This window comes from Malania oleifera, chromosome 6, assembly GCF_029873635.1.
Source record: "Malania oleifera isolate guangnan ecotype guangnan chromosome 6, ASM2987363v1, whole genome shotgun sequence".
In the NCBI taxonomy this organism is placed as follows: domain Eukaryota; kingdom Viridiplantae; phylum Streptophyta; class Magnoliopsida; order Santalales; family Ximeniaceae; genus Malania; species Malania oleifera.
Window position 1 is genome coordinate 26,736,243 of NC_080422.1, and position 14,619 is coordinate 26,750,861.

The following is a 14,619-nucleotide window of genomic DNA, read 5'->3' on the forward strand; positions in this document are numbered from 1 at the left end:
TTTCTATATATATGTTTATATATTAGCAATGTCAGAATTGAAAAGCTACTACCATCATTCTTTCCGCTTCTTGTTTCATCCTAATTCCTAATTCCTAATCCAGATCAATATCTTGCTGCTCAACCTGTTCTTTACCCATATATCATCTTCCGTAAAGATACGAATTCCTTCAAGACCTTTGAGCAGTGATCATGGCACACAGGAAATATCACCACAAAATAGGATAAATCTGAAGCATACCCCATACTGTTCTCCCGGTAGGAATGAAATTGGTTCAGCTTGGTTTGGTTCTGCCAAAACTGAACACCAAACTAAACTCATTGTTTTTAATTTTACAAACTGCTCCTGAATTTAAAACAGATGGTTTAACTAAAAATGAAAGGGCAGTTTATTGGTTTTATTTGGTTCCTCCCGCAGATTTTAAAATTTTATTAAATTCAACATATTATAGGTCCATAACACCCATAACTGTTCAGTAAATCCATCAGCAAGAAGCCAAAATAAGGATTAAACGTAAATAAGCAGCCCTAAGTAGCCACCAAGCCCACCACAATGTTGCAATGCCAAGAGTTTGGAGGACAACATTGAAGGTAAGTTTTTTATAAAAGGGTGAAGGCTCCACAATCTTGCATGCATTCAATGTAGTGCAAGGTCACAACTCGCAAGGGAGTGTTTGCACCTGCATGTATGCTGAGTTGCTGAGCATTGAGCACACAACAGAATTAGGATGACTTTTTCTTTTCCCACATGTTTTGGGAGTGAGGGGTGGCTTTTCTTTCCTCTTCTACAAATGCTTCCATCCACTTTATCACACATGGATGAATAAAATTTTTATACTAGTCATACCGTAGAAGAATGCTAGCAATGTACATAATTTTTTTAAAATAAAAAAAAAAATTGGAAAAGAGAGATAAAATACTTACACTTCAGATTTAAAATGCATAAATATAATTTAGGTTTTTCGTTTACAATTGTTAGAGGTTATTTATGTATTTTAGTATTATTATTGTTATTAACTGTGTTAGTATGTTAATTAGTGAGAGTTAATACGGGTACTAATGTCATTTGAAGGTAATTAGTTTGTACTATAAATAGAGGGAGAGATCTATCTTCAAGTTAGGTCATTCACTTTAATCAAATGTTTACATGGTATTAGAGCGTGATCCAACCTAAACCCTTTTCCCCTCGGTCATTGCCAGAAAAATCATTCTTGCGGCCGTCCTTCCCAGAACCACCTCCACCCCACATTATTTCACAAAACCAACCATACACCCAAAAATAGAACCCCCCAAAGCCTAACCCCAAAAAACCCAATTGCCGGAGGAGCCCTCATGCACCCCCACATATCGGCCAAATGCCAGTAGAGCCGACCCCACACACCAGCGCGTGAGTGATTTTCCGGCCACCCTTTTTTTTCCCCTTCTACCATGTAATGATTCCTTCTCTAGACAATATTATCAAGCTGTTGGGCCTGTTTTTTGCTCAAAAATCCAACTTTTGTTGACCAAGCACTCGTGGTATTCCATTAATCTTAGATTAGAGTTTGTGAAGGCTTCTTCGTGAGTTTTTTGGAGCAGTGGCAGCGTTCCTATGTTCAGTTTTGAGTCCGTGACAATGCTATATCTATCAGTGAGTCATTCACCTCATCTGTGGTTGTGTCGATGCTTCACATAGTTTGTGATTGTCCCGATTATTTTTTATTGGTCTTCTTGTTTGACATTAGTGTGGTTACTAATTTGTGACTATTGGGATGGAATCCATGAATCCCAAAAAATTTGTTCCCAACGGCATTGCCACAAATAACGACTCAAAATTTGGATGGAAAGAACTACATTCAATGATTTGAAACTGTTCGGTTTTATTTAGTAGGATTAGGAAAATCTAACCACTTGCTATAATTCGATCCTTCTGTTGAGAAGCGAAAAGACGCATGGGTTCAAGAAGATGCCTTGGTTGTTACCCTCTTATGGAATTCGATGGAGCCACGGATTGCACAAACGTGTATGCATCTAGATATGTGCAAGGAGATCTGGGATTATGTCAAACTTCTATACTTCAGTAGCATTACACGTATGTATGATTCATCCCAGGAGTACTTTCATTTACAACAAGGAGATAGAAGTATTGCATATTATTTTGGAGAGATGAAGCATATTCATGAGGAGCTTAACGTTGTACAACCTATTACTACTGACGCTCGTAAGATGCAGAAGCAGGAGTAGATGACAGTGTGTTCTAGCAGGCTTGAGACCCGAGTTTGAGGTAGTCCAGTCCTAAATACTTAGTAGTGCTGATTTGCCATCATTTGCCGATGTTTGTTCTCGTGTCCTCCATGATTCCTCTAGCATGCATTCTCCTACTCTTGTATTTCGCTTTGAGAGGACAGCCTTTGCTACATAGGGTGATTTTAGTTCTTTACCAAACAACTGCAAAAGTTATCAAGGTGGTTTGAGTGGTCATAGTGGTAGAGACGGAAGAGATAGAAGAACTTCTCGAAAGTGCACTCATTGTGGACGGAGTAATCATACTGTTAAGCAGTGTTGGGATCTTCACGGTAGGCCTTCATATGTTGCCAAGGCAGCCACCACCAACTTTACACCTTTGGGGGTAGCCAATGCAACCACCACCAACTCCCCACCTTTAGGGTTAAGTGGGAGGTAACGTACTGTATCCATGTCAAAGGAAGAGTATTCCAAGTTCCATTAGTATCAAGCGTCACAACAAGCTTCTATTCCCATTGCATCTTTAGCCCAAATAGGTAATCTCACAGCATGTCTATCATCCAATACTTCTCGTCCTAGTACTTGGTCACAGACACCATTGCCACTGATCATATCACAGGTATACCTAACTTCTTCTCCACTCTTCAATATCCTGCAAATTTACCTTGTGTTACTCTTGTCGACGGATCCACCACAATAGTCAAGGGAATTTGGACCGTTAATCCCTCTTCTTCTATTTCTCTTCCTTCGGTTTCATATATTCCCAAATTTCCTTTCAATCTTATGTCCATTAGCAAACAAAAATACTAAATCCATGAATTGCTCAGTGACATTCTTCCCTGATTATGTGGTTATTCAGGATTTTTAAAGACGAGGAAGACGATTGGGCGAGGGCATGAAGCTAGTAGACTTATCACTTTGAGTCGCTATCTCCTTCTACTGCACGCATTGCTGCTGCAACACATTTTCAAATTCATTGTCGCTTTTGTCATCCTTCATTCGAAAAGTTAAGAAGTCTTGTTCCTAATTTGAGTTTTGTGTCTAGTCTTGATTGTGAGTCTTGCCAATTTGGGAAAGCACCATAATGTTCCTTTCGCTTCCCGAGTAAACAAACAAGCTGCAAGCCCTCCTATGTTCATTTTGATGTTTGGAGGTCCTAGTAGGGTTGTGACCAAGTTGGGTTTCCGATATTTTGTAACCTTTGTGGATGATTATTCAAGAATGACTTGGATATATTTAATAAAAGATAGTTTTGAGTTATTTCATGTATTTTGTGCCTTTTGTTTTGAAATAAAGACTCAAATTGGTTTGCTAGTTCGAATACTTCGAAGTGATGATGCTAAGTGTATTTTAGTGCATAATCACTACTTATATGACTCAATTTGTTATTGTTCATCAATCATCTTGTGCCCGCACTCCTCAACAAAATGGGGTTGCAAAGAGGAAAAATAGAAATCTTCTTGAAATCACTCCCACCTTACTTTATCAAATGCATGTATCTAAAATTCTGATGTTGTACTTACTGCTTGTCATCTGATAAATAGAATGTCATTCTCTGTTCTTAATGATAAATTCCCTATTCCATTCTCTTTCCTAATTCACATTTATTTTCTCTCCCTCATTGTGTATTTGGGTGGGTGTCCTCTGTTCATCAACTAACTCCCAGGGTGGATATGTTGGATCCTCGTGCTATAAAATGTGTCTTCCTAGGCTACTCATATATTCAAAAGGAATATCATTGTTATTGTCTTGTGCTGCATCGCTACTTTGTTTCTTCCAATGTTACCTTCTTTGGGTCTACACCTTACTACACCTAGTCATTGAGTGCTTCTAAACTCAATGAGCCTCTTCCTTTGCCTAATCTTCTAGAGTCTACTCTGCTATCATTGCCCAACCAACCGAGTCTCCATGTAGCTCGAGTCCTTCTCATCGTCTTGATCATCCTAATTTGCAGGAGTATTCACAATGGCGGATCCAAGGAAGAGAATCCCCTCTAGCTTATACTACCACACCTTTGGTTTCCTCGTCTGATGATCATACTCTTCATGGTGTTAATCCTACTATTGTTGTTCGAAAAGGTAAGCGCACATGCACTCAACATCCCATTTCCAACTATGTTTGTTATGACATCACCCTCCTATTATTGTTTCGTTACTGCTCTATTATCTACTACCCTTCCTAAATTTGTTTCAGAAGCCTTAGCCCATTCTGGGTGGAGGCATGCTATGGTTGAAAATATGACTGCTTTACATGACAACAGTACTTGGGACTTGTTACCTCTTCCTCTTGACAAGTCTATGGTTGGTTGTTGTTAGGTTTACACTGTAAAAGTCAACCATGATGGTTATGTGGCTCATCTAAAGGTTCGTCTTGTTGCTAAGGGATATACTCAGTTTATGGTCTAGATTATTCTAATACTTTTTCTCCGGTTGCCAAACTTACATCAATACATTTGTTCATCTCCTTGGCTACAACTTTTCATTGGCCTATGCATCAATTAGATATGAAGAATTTCTTCTTGCATGGTGACCTTGAGGAGGAGGTTTATATGGAGCAACCACCTGGGTTTGTTGCTCAGGGGGAGTCAGGCTTAGTGTGTTGGCTCAAAAAGGTTTTATACGGTTTAAAACAGTCTCCCAGAGCATGGTTTGATCGTTTCAATGTTGTAGTACTTAAGTTTGGTCTTCGATGGTGTGTTGTAGATCATTTTGTGTTTTATCGTCATACTCCATCGAGTAGGATCCTTCTTGTTGTTTATATGGATGATGTTGTTATTACAAGTGATGATGATAAAGATATTTAGAGTCTCACACTTTTTCTACAGACTAAGTTTCAGACCAAATTTTTGGGACCATTGAAATTCTTCTTGGGTATAGAAGTATCTAGATCTCGCATGGGAACTGTTTTGTCACAGAGGAAGTATGTTGGGACCTAAACCGACTAATACACCCATGGATCCTTAAAACAAGTTAGTGTTAGATATAGGTGATTTGCTACCTACTCCTAGACAATAGCATAGACTTGTTTGAAAGTTGAATTACCTCCCAGTTACTCGTCCAGATATATCTTTTGCAACAAGTGTTGTGAGTCAATTTCTAGATTCTTTGAAGACAAGTCGTTGGGACATAGTAACTCACATCTTGAGATATATCAAAGGTACACTTGAGAGAGATCTTTTATATCGTGAACAGGGTCACACTTATATCCATGGATAAACAAATGCAAATTGGGTTGGGTCCCCTTCCGACCTGAGATCCACAATTGGGTGCTATATCTTGGTTGGTGGCAATTTGGTTATTTGGAAAAGTAAGAAACAAACTGTGATGGTCAGGTCAAGTGTTGAATCAGAATACAGAGCTATGGCTGACTCTGCTTGTGAACTTGTTTGGTTGAAGAACATGTTGGACGAATTGGGTATTTCTCATTCTCAACCTATGAAGTTGATGTGTGACCATGAAGATACTCTTCATATTGCCTCCAACCCGGTCTTTCATGAACAAAAGAAGCACATCGAAGTTGATTGCCACTTTGTTAGGGTGAAACTTGTGCAGAAGCTCATTACTACTGCTTATGTGCAGTTGGACATGCAGTTTGCTGATTTATTTACCAAAGTGTTAGGAGGTGCTCATGTTAAATTTATTTGTAACAAGCTAAAAGCATATGGCATTTATGCTCCAGCTTGAGGGGGAGTGTTAGAGGTTATTTATGTCTTTTAGTATTATTATTATTATTATTATTATTATTAAGATTGTTAGTATGTTAATTAGTGAGAGTTAGTAAGAGTATTATTGTCATTAGAATGTATTTAAGTTGTACTATAAATATAGGGAGAGACCTATCTTCAAGTTAGGTCATTCATTTTAATCAAATCTTAACAACAACCAAAACCAAAAACATAAAATTGATTTTTTTTTTAAAATGAAAAATCGGAACACCAAAAAACTGAACCAAAATGTTAAGCGGTTATGTTTCAGTCCGCTTTGCAGTTCTTTGGTTATTTCTGTAGGACCCTAGTTCCCTGACCTCATCCAATAATAAACTGGCACCACAAGCAAACTCAATTTCAACATCACTCTCACTCTTAGATTCATCACTCCATTTCTTCTTCCCCTTCAAACAATCTATTTCTTTCCCACCTCATCCAATCTGCCAAGCAACTAGTGTCTCAAAGTACACAACTGCACCTCAGAATATCTTCTCATTGACTTGGACAATACCACACAAGTTCTGACTTGTTTCTCTTCATAAGATTTTCTCACCTGCATGCACTGCCATTCTGCGAGAATATACCTTACTAATCCCAGCCTCACCAGACCTCCTCCTATCATTAATAGAGTTATCCTTCATTCAATCAACATTTCCTTCACTGTCTTGTGCATAAACCTCCTAGGTTTGAGATGGGCTAACTTGACCTTGTTTAAAATTCCACGTTCATTAATCAACAAGGCTTTCTGTTCTGCTCCACTTCATGATGGCTGCACTCTCCCACTACGGATCCAGAACCATTAACTAAGATGACAGGATTACCCAGTTATGATATTATTTGTAGACAAATCAAGAAACAACCCCCCCCCCCCTTCCCCACCGAAAGAAAATTTCAAGAAACAAGAACTTCATTTCCCTTCCTCTGTAGGTGAACCACTTGTACAGTTGTTCTGGGGAAACCCAAAACTCTTTCAGCCTTAGAACAGTTTAAATGGGCTTGATTACTATCTGGATTCTCATCTTTGGAGCTTCAAAATTAGGCTCTAAAGCATGACTTTAATAACCCAAACCTTTTCTGCCTTAGAACAACTTAAATGGGATTGATTAGTATCTGGACATCACTGATCATTGGGGTCCTGAAATTGCACTCTAAAGCATAATTTGGATATTGGGTCTTGCTACAAATAGGAACCATAGGCTGACCCACTGGCGTAACAGAATCAAACCCTGTAATGTTCATTAACGGGCCCAAATATAATGTATAATGAGTACTCTTGGTCCAACCCAATCCAAGCTCACACTATTCTTGTGCCTTTGTGCACCCATGCCCTTCATCCCACAAACCCTAGCAGCCCCAAGACCTGCTGAACCCTCAGCTGCCATCACTCAACCACACAACTGCACTGAACTGCCACAATTGCTACACTGCAAGACACCTTTGTGTATTGCTTGACCTGAGCTTCCTGATAGCACATCTTTCCAACTTTGGCAAGCAACCAGATCAAAGGACTGAAACCATTGCAGATTCATTCCTCTTCATAACACATACCATCCACTGCAACACATCAACAAACTCTCATCACCACTCCCCATCTGAACCCCAAGGGGTGAGAGAATAATCTCAAACAAGGTAAACCTAGCTCCAGGAACCTACCTTCACGGCTTGCCTTTTATCACCATTCAAAACTGTATCAGGCCAAACTTCCTGTAATGTACAAATCGATCCAATCTCAAGAATACCAAGGATAAACAGTTGCATACCCGTCTCACTGCTGAAATAGTAAATTCGATCCACCAGTTTTTAAATCAAGATTTCTCAAACCCCTTCCAATCTTTTCCAGTCACATATCAAAAGATTCCCTCCTGATTTGCGGAGATTGGGGGGGATTCTCCTCCATACTGACCTGGCTCAACCTCACTGAGAAGAAAAGGGGGTGCCACAAGGAAAAGAACAAAAACGAGAGACGGATCAGGATTTGTACGTCCATTAACAAATACCTTTCCAGCTTTCATAAATTTTATTCATTTGTTATTCTCCATAAATTCAAGTTTAGTAGACTCCACAGTGTGATGGTGCTTATACTTGTCAAAGGGCATTGTACAGAGCAGGTCAGGCACTGGAATCCACCACTGCATTTTATGCTGAACATATTAAACTCTTAAATAATCTGTACAGTATCTCTCATAGACAGTGAAACAAAAGAGGTAAGAAGTAAAAGTATGGAAGCCCATGAGTTTCCTCTCCACCTTCAAAGTGTTCATAATTTTACTAGGAGGTACTCAAACTGGTAGCTTAGTCCCAGGTGCAATCAAAATTGAACCAATTTATAATGCCAAGTACTGCTGTTGTCTGCATGTAAAAATTCTTGAGAAGGATCTAACACCTTTTGAAATGATTTGGCTCAATCACGTTTACTGTGGTTAGGAATTAGGATCTATACCATTCACTTCAATTCTAGTATGGACCACACAACATCTCAAACCACAACTTATTCAAGTCAAGCTGCACAATAAGTCTGATGAAATTGATTAAAAATTACATTTGCATGTCAATTGGTTTCTAGGATAACCCCACTCTCAGCAGGCTGGATGGGTTTTTTTTGGTTTCAACTGATTGCAGGAAGCCCAGGAGCAACCAATAGGTGGTAATTATATTTATGCCAACTTCAGACATTCCTCCACTACTCAAATATGTGGGAATAATATTTAGGCCATTGTTTTACTGTATAAAAACTTGGAAGTAATGTCTTGACGGTCTTGTGACATCCATTTAGTTAAGAAAGGAATACTTCTTTCGAGTTTTGTAAAAACTCGCACGTACAAATCCAAATGCATAATCAAGAGCCAGATTTTAGAAGATCAAACCAAAGACACAATCCAGCAGGGAAGTGATGGTATTGATACTCAAACACGTGAATGCGAGTGAACACGCGCAAGTATGCATAAACAGTTAAAACACGCACAACAGATAAATTGTGCAGTGTGCATGCACATCAGCAATCAAATGCTTCAGGGTACTTTCATAGCAGACATGCACTTCATACTGTGTTTCATGTACCAAGTGCAGTGGTTATATGTACCAGAAGTCTTAAGAAACTACAATTCACATAATTGTATATACCTAAAATTGAAGCTTAAACAGAATATTATGCCGTTTGCACCCAGAGCTGATTCCTAATGTATAGTATTGCATAATACGCAAGTGCAATCACACAAAAAACAAATCAAACTTTCGGCTTACAAGACATTTAACATCCTAAACTAATTTTTGAAATTTACAAAGTAACCTCCTATAAAAAGCACACACACTACAAATAGGTTTTCAGAAAGGAAATACCATAATAAATATCCTCACCAGAAAAATATTTCTAATGGCAACACAGTTGATGAATAAATAATGCAACCACCAAATAATTTTCAGGACACGTAAGAATCATTTCGTTCATTAACAATGACATTCCTATGTACACGTATATAATATAAAATTTACTTTTTTTAGTGGTCTTTTTTTTCTTTTTGCTTCTTTGTTTTTCGTTTTTTGTACAAAAAGTCAACTTTTTTTGAGTCTAATATATGTTTACTTTTTCGCAAATAGGTTAATATACTTGGTATGCTGGGAGCACTGTCTCACATTTCCACCAACAACACAAACAGCTACACTCTCTAACATGCCATATGAATTAGTTGGTAAAAATCACAATAAACTTTTTCCTTGATAGATAAGATAACTGTAATACACTAAAAGCATAAAAATAATTTTTTTTAAAAAAAAGGCAGAATGCATGTATGTAGAAGCATGCAAACTTTGTAAGGGATAAAGCTATAAATATTCCCAAAGACAACCACACTAAGTTTTCCAGAAACCATGCTAATTGCTAATTTCAAGTTATCATTTTACTTGCATGATTCACCACCAGTCATTCATATCTCATATTGCCAACAGATGAAACATAAAACATACAAAATCTTAAGCTCTGCTAATCTAAAAAGTAAACAATAAAAGTCCTCACCACGTAATAACACCTGATGATGCAGGTGAAACCTCACTGTACAATGTACCCAGTGAACTCAAAGAGCCAAGGGAGCCTGCAACATCATGGACTATTTTCAATTAATAGAAGGAAGCACGTATCAACATTATCTCTGTAAAAGAACCAATAAACAGCACACAAGAAGAAAGAGGAAAAAAAGATCTTCAAACTCATGCAGCTTTCTTAATACAATTTAAGTTGCAAAATTGATTTAAAAAGCACATAATCTGAAAGATTTTTGTGTTGTAAAATAAGGTTACCAAAAGCCTAGTAATAAGACAAAAGTCCATTTTTTTGGAATTCAATACATGATAAAATTACCCAAGCCGTCACTTTAGTTTGCCAAAACCCAAACCAAAAACTTAAATAATGAAAACCGCAAGTAGCACAATTATCAAATTATCAGACATTTGAGAGAATAAATTGCCGTACATGAATAAGAACAACAGTAGACTTACATATTCATTCATGCATACCTTAGGAGATAGAGATCATAATTCACATTAGTGCTTAAATGATTTTCATATTGTGATATATCCACCAACGTATTGGACCCAGTGGGTGTTGAGACATTTCCCAAATGTTTTTAACCAGAAAATAACCTTTGACATATCACGACATCCAACAATAAATGACAAATATCCTCAATTTATCTCCAAGAAATTTTCCTTAATCCTTACAGTAAAATGGTTTATCAGATTTGTAACTTGTCTCTAAACCCTATTGATTCTGCTATCCCAACTTCAATGATAAATTCAAAACTATTTCTTGCACTAGTAATCAAACTGCCTTGCTTATCAGGCACTTTGTTACTAGTTTTTAGAATCAACAGAATAATTTTCTATTTTAAATGCAAATTATTCTAGTACCTCTGTTTCCTTCTTTTCTTTATGCAACAGCAATCTCTCTTTGACTCGATTTTAATATAAAAAAAACTAAATCTAACAGTTGTCTGAAAGTCCATCTTCTTCGACAAATTCGTAACTATGTTTTTCGCACTTATAATTTACCGTACTGCCTTCCAATATTAGGCTCTCTGTTAAACCTTTAAGATCCACAGATATGCTTTCTACTACAAATGCAAATTATGCTTTTACCTCCATTTCCTTATTTAATGCAACAACAATCCCTCTTCAACTGAAATTAATATAAAAGATTTAAACTTTACCACTATCTGGAAGTCCATATTCAACACTTAGGAGCACATCCCAGATGTAAGATACCCAAGGTCTTAAATTTTGATTTCGACTCAAATTTCCAAGCTCCAAAAGCACGGAAATTTCGACAGAAATTTCAATTTTGATCTCAATTTCAATTTCAATTTGATCAGTAGTAAAACATGAAATTCTTTGTGAAACTTTAGAAATGGTCAAACAATACACACACACACACACACACACACACACACACACATATATATATTAGATACCATGTAGTATTACAAACAATGTATATACATATAGCCTATATATACTACATTATATACCATATATATATATATACATATTGCTATAATAATGTAAGTTTCAGGACTAAAATATTACAAGTTAAATACACCTATCTTGTGCATGAGGTGGAAAAGTTGTAACATAGTATGTGTATCAAACTTTGTTGTAAGATAATGTGCATTAAACATATTTAGTTAATACAAATGAAATTCATAAATTGTTTGAATTTATTTATTATACAAATAATGATAATTTGGACATGAATGATTAAATAAAATGTTGTTGTAAGTTTATTTTTTCATATAATTTCAAAAGCAGTTGTAATAATCTTCTATTTCAATAAAAATAAATTAAGAGAAAATTTTCGCTTCACGCCTAAATCTCTCATTTGAATTATGAGGAAATTTCATTGCATAGTTAAAATTTCGACAAGTTTTGCTAAAATTTCGAGATTTCGATAAATTTCGGATGATTCATTGAGATTTCAATGAAAATTATGCAAGACGAAAATCGATTGCCATTTCGATTTCAAGGGTGATGGAACCCAGAATTTTGATGGAAAATTCGTCAATTTCGTGGAAATTTAAGACCATGATGATACCCAAAAAGATACTCACTGAATATATTAGACTGGGCTACTGTAAGAATGGCTTCACGCGGTCCTATCATACATGCTAAAAGATTAAGATCTTGTCCCAGGGTACAAACTGGAACAGCATAAAAGAGTCTGATGGGTTCAGGAACAAGATGGGACTTACCAAGCAAAAAATAAAATAAAATATAATAAAAGCAGTAGTTCGAAGGCCAGAAGCATGAGTTACCCAAGCATTCAGCACAAAAGACAGTCCATAAAAAGAACTAACAGCTGAATATAACTAGTAATTTTAGGAAAATGGGAAACTTTTGATCTTCAAAAACTTATGCAATACAAGATGAACAATGCATGTATAAGCGGAAGGAAGCTGAAAAACTACAAAATTGCTAGTAGAAAAATCTCATTGCTTATGGCAGAAGAAAGTATAATGAAATGACTCAAAAACAGAAAGATCAAGTACCAGGAAAATCAACTGACAGCAAACGAGGGGTGTATGTTATAATACCCTGCACAATACAAGCAATAACAATATAGAAATAGTAATTAAAAAATATCAAAAAATGTCAGAAATTGGTTCAATTAAGGTCAGAAAAATGAGATTTCATTCACAATCAGTAGTGCCGCTTAAGGAAATAAACCCATAAGAAAAATAAAATGAAAGATTACCATGAAGAATAAATGATTTTTGCATTAGGATGCATCTAATGATTTAAATAAACCATTCTAATTTAGATAGTCCAGATGCGCTCAGACAATCCCAATAGTCACATCCATAACAAGTTCAAGTAGATGATGATTTCACAGGTATAAATGGGTAAGAGGCAGTGAAAACTTACACAGATTGATGACAGAAAGTCCAATATATATGCCTATGCTAAATAGAAATGTAGAAATACGTTAAAGATGTACAATATTGTGTTTGGCTAAATATATTTATTTTTCTAAGTTGCTCATACAAAAATACTGCTCTCCAAGTTTACTTTTAAGTACAATATTGTACTTGACAAAAATATCGTTGTGTTTTGAACTTGTTTACACTAAAATATCCTTTCATGGGTCATAGCTTAGTGCATGTAACATGTAACAAAAAATATCCTTAAGCACTCTTATATGAGCATACTGTAAGATAATGTGCATTAAACATATTTAGTTAGTACAAATGAAATTTCTAAATCATTTAAGTATTATTTATTGTACAAATAATGATAATTATGGCAGGAATGGTAAGATAAAAAATGCGGTTGTAGTTTATTTTTTCATATAATTTCAAAAGCCCTTGTAATAAACTTTTTGTTTCAATAAAAAACTATTAAATAAAGAAAGAAAATTCACTTCGCTCTTAAATCTCTCATTTGAATTCCAAGGAAAATTTCATTCTATAGTCAAAATTTCAACAAGTTTTGCTAAAATTTCAAGATGTCGATAGATTTCGAATGATTCATTGAAATTTTGATGGAAATTATGTAAAACAGAAATCAACTGCCATTTCAATTCCGAGGGTGACAGAAATCAAAAATTTCGACAATTTTGTGGAAATTCAAGACCATGGCCCGCAGCAGGGCTTAGGCATAATGTCTATAATAATAAAGGAGGCAACTTCGGTATTGTGAATGCGGGTCACTAACCTTAATTCAAACTAAGCATGAGAGAGTTTGTAATGCGTGTATGATAAATATTATGCATGAAGTGTGGAAGGATGATGAATGTACTAGTGTACTTGGTTGTAGACCAGCTTGTCCTAAACTCATAAGCCAACCTCGTTGAATTGATTTAGCATGATAAAATAGAATCAACATGCTCACACACACACAATGGCCAAAGAAAAGTACCAAAAATTATTATTAGGTCAATTTGTATATTAATTTATTTTAAGTCATTTAAAAAACAAAAATGATGATGCATGGGCACAATCAAGAAACACATACGCTCTAGGTACGAACCACTACACAAACACCCAAGTTCATTTCAATAAATCTACCTACCTCCAAAGGCTTACAACCAACTAAATCAGAAATTAATTTCCTAAATTCTAAAATACAAAACTTTCCTAATTTTCTACATCTATTGCCAAAATCATATTACAATAAATTAGAAATAAACTCAAAACCAAATCAAAATCTAGATCTTAAAGGATCTTTTCTTGAATGTAAGGCCTTTGGGTTGGTCTAAGTCCACGATAAACACTGCTCATTATCATTCTCCACCACAAAAAAAAAAAAAAAAGCCTCCACTTCAAAAGCTGATTTATAAAGTGTGAACTTTGAAATGCAAATGAGTCCAAGATGACCCCACATCTTCATATATCACCTACATCTGGGATAATGGTGGAGATCATAATTTATAACAGCCCCCCAAACCACAGCCCTATCCACCATTCTACTCAACACATAAGCTACTAGGACAAACAAAGAGGGGAATTGAAAGGATTTCAAGTTTAATACCATTGAAAGAAAGCAACACTTGTTGAGTTTTCAAAAAGACTTGCTATGTTTATATGACATGTAGTTGGCATGAAGACACAAAGGATGTGTTTTTGCCCTTGTTGAACATATTTGCTACCATTCATGGTTTCTTGATTCTTTGGGGGAGTACTCTTGTAAGTCTTTTTTAAAGAATTT

At 35.9% G+C, this 14,619-nt stretch overlaps 1 protein-coding gene across 4 annotated transcripts in view; it reads right to left on the reverse strand.

Moving 5' to 3' along the window:
• Nucleotides 1-14,619, reverse strand: part of LOC131158246 (uncharacterized) — a 44,781-nt gene that overhangs the window by 14,424 nt on the left and 15,738 nt on the right. For 3 of the 4 annotated variants that reach the window (XM_058112980.1, XM_058112978.1, XM_058112979.1), the window contains exons 5-6: nucleotides 12,462-12,507; nucleotides 9,938-10,013 (exon numbers count right to left, since the gene is read on the reverse strand). In XM_058112980.1, the coding sequence (XP_057968963.1) occupies nucleotides 9,938-10,013; nucleotides 12,462-12,507 (122 nt within the window). Of the gene's footprint in view, nucleotides 1-9,937; nucleotides 10,014-12,461; nucleotides 12,508-14,619 lie in introns of those variants that run through there. The other variant, XM_058112981.1, reaches the window with a different exon arrangement.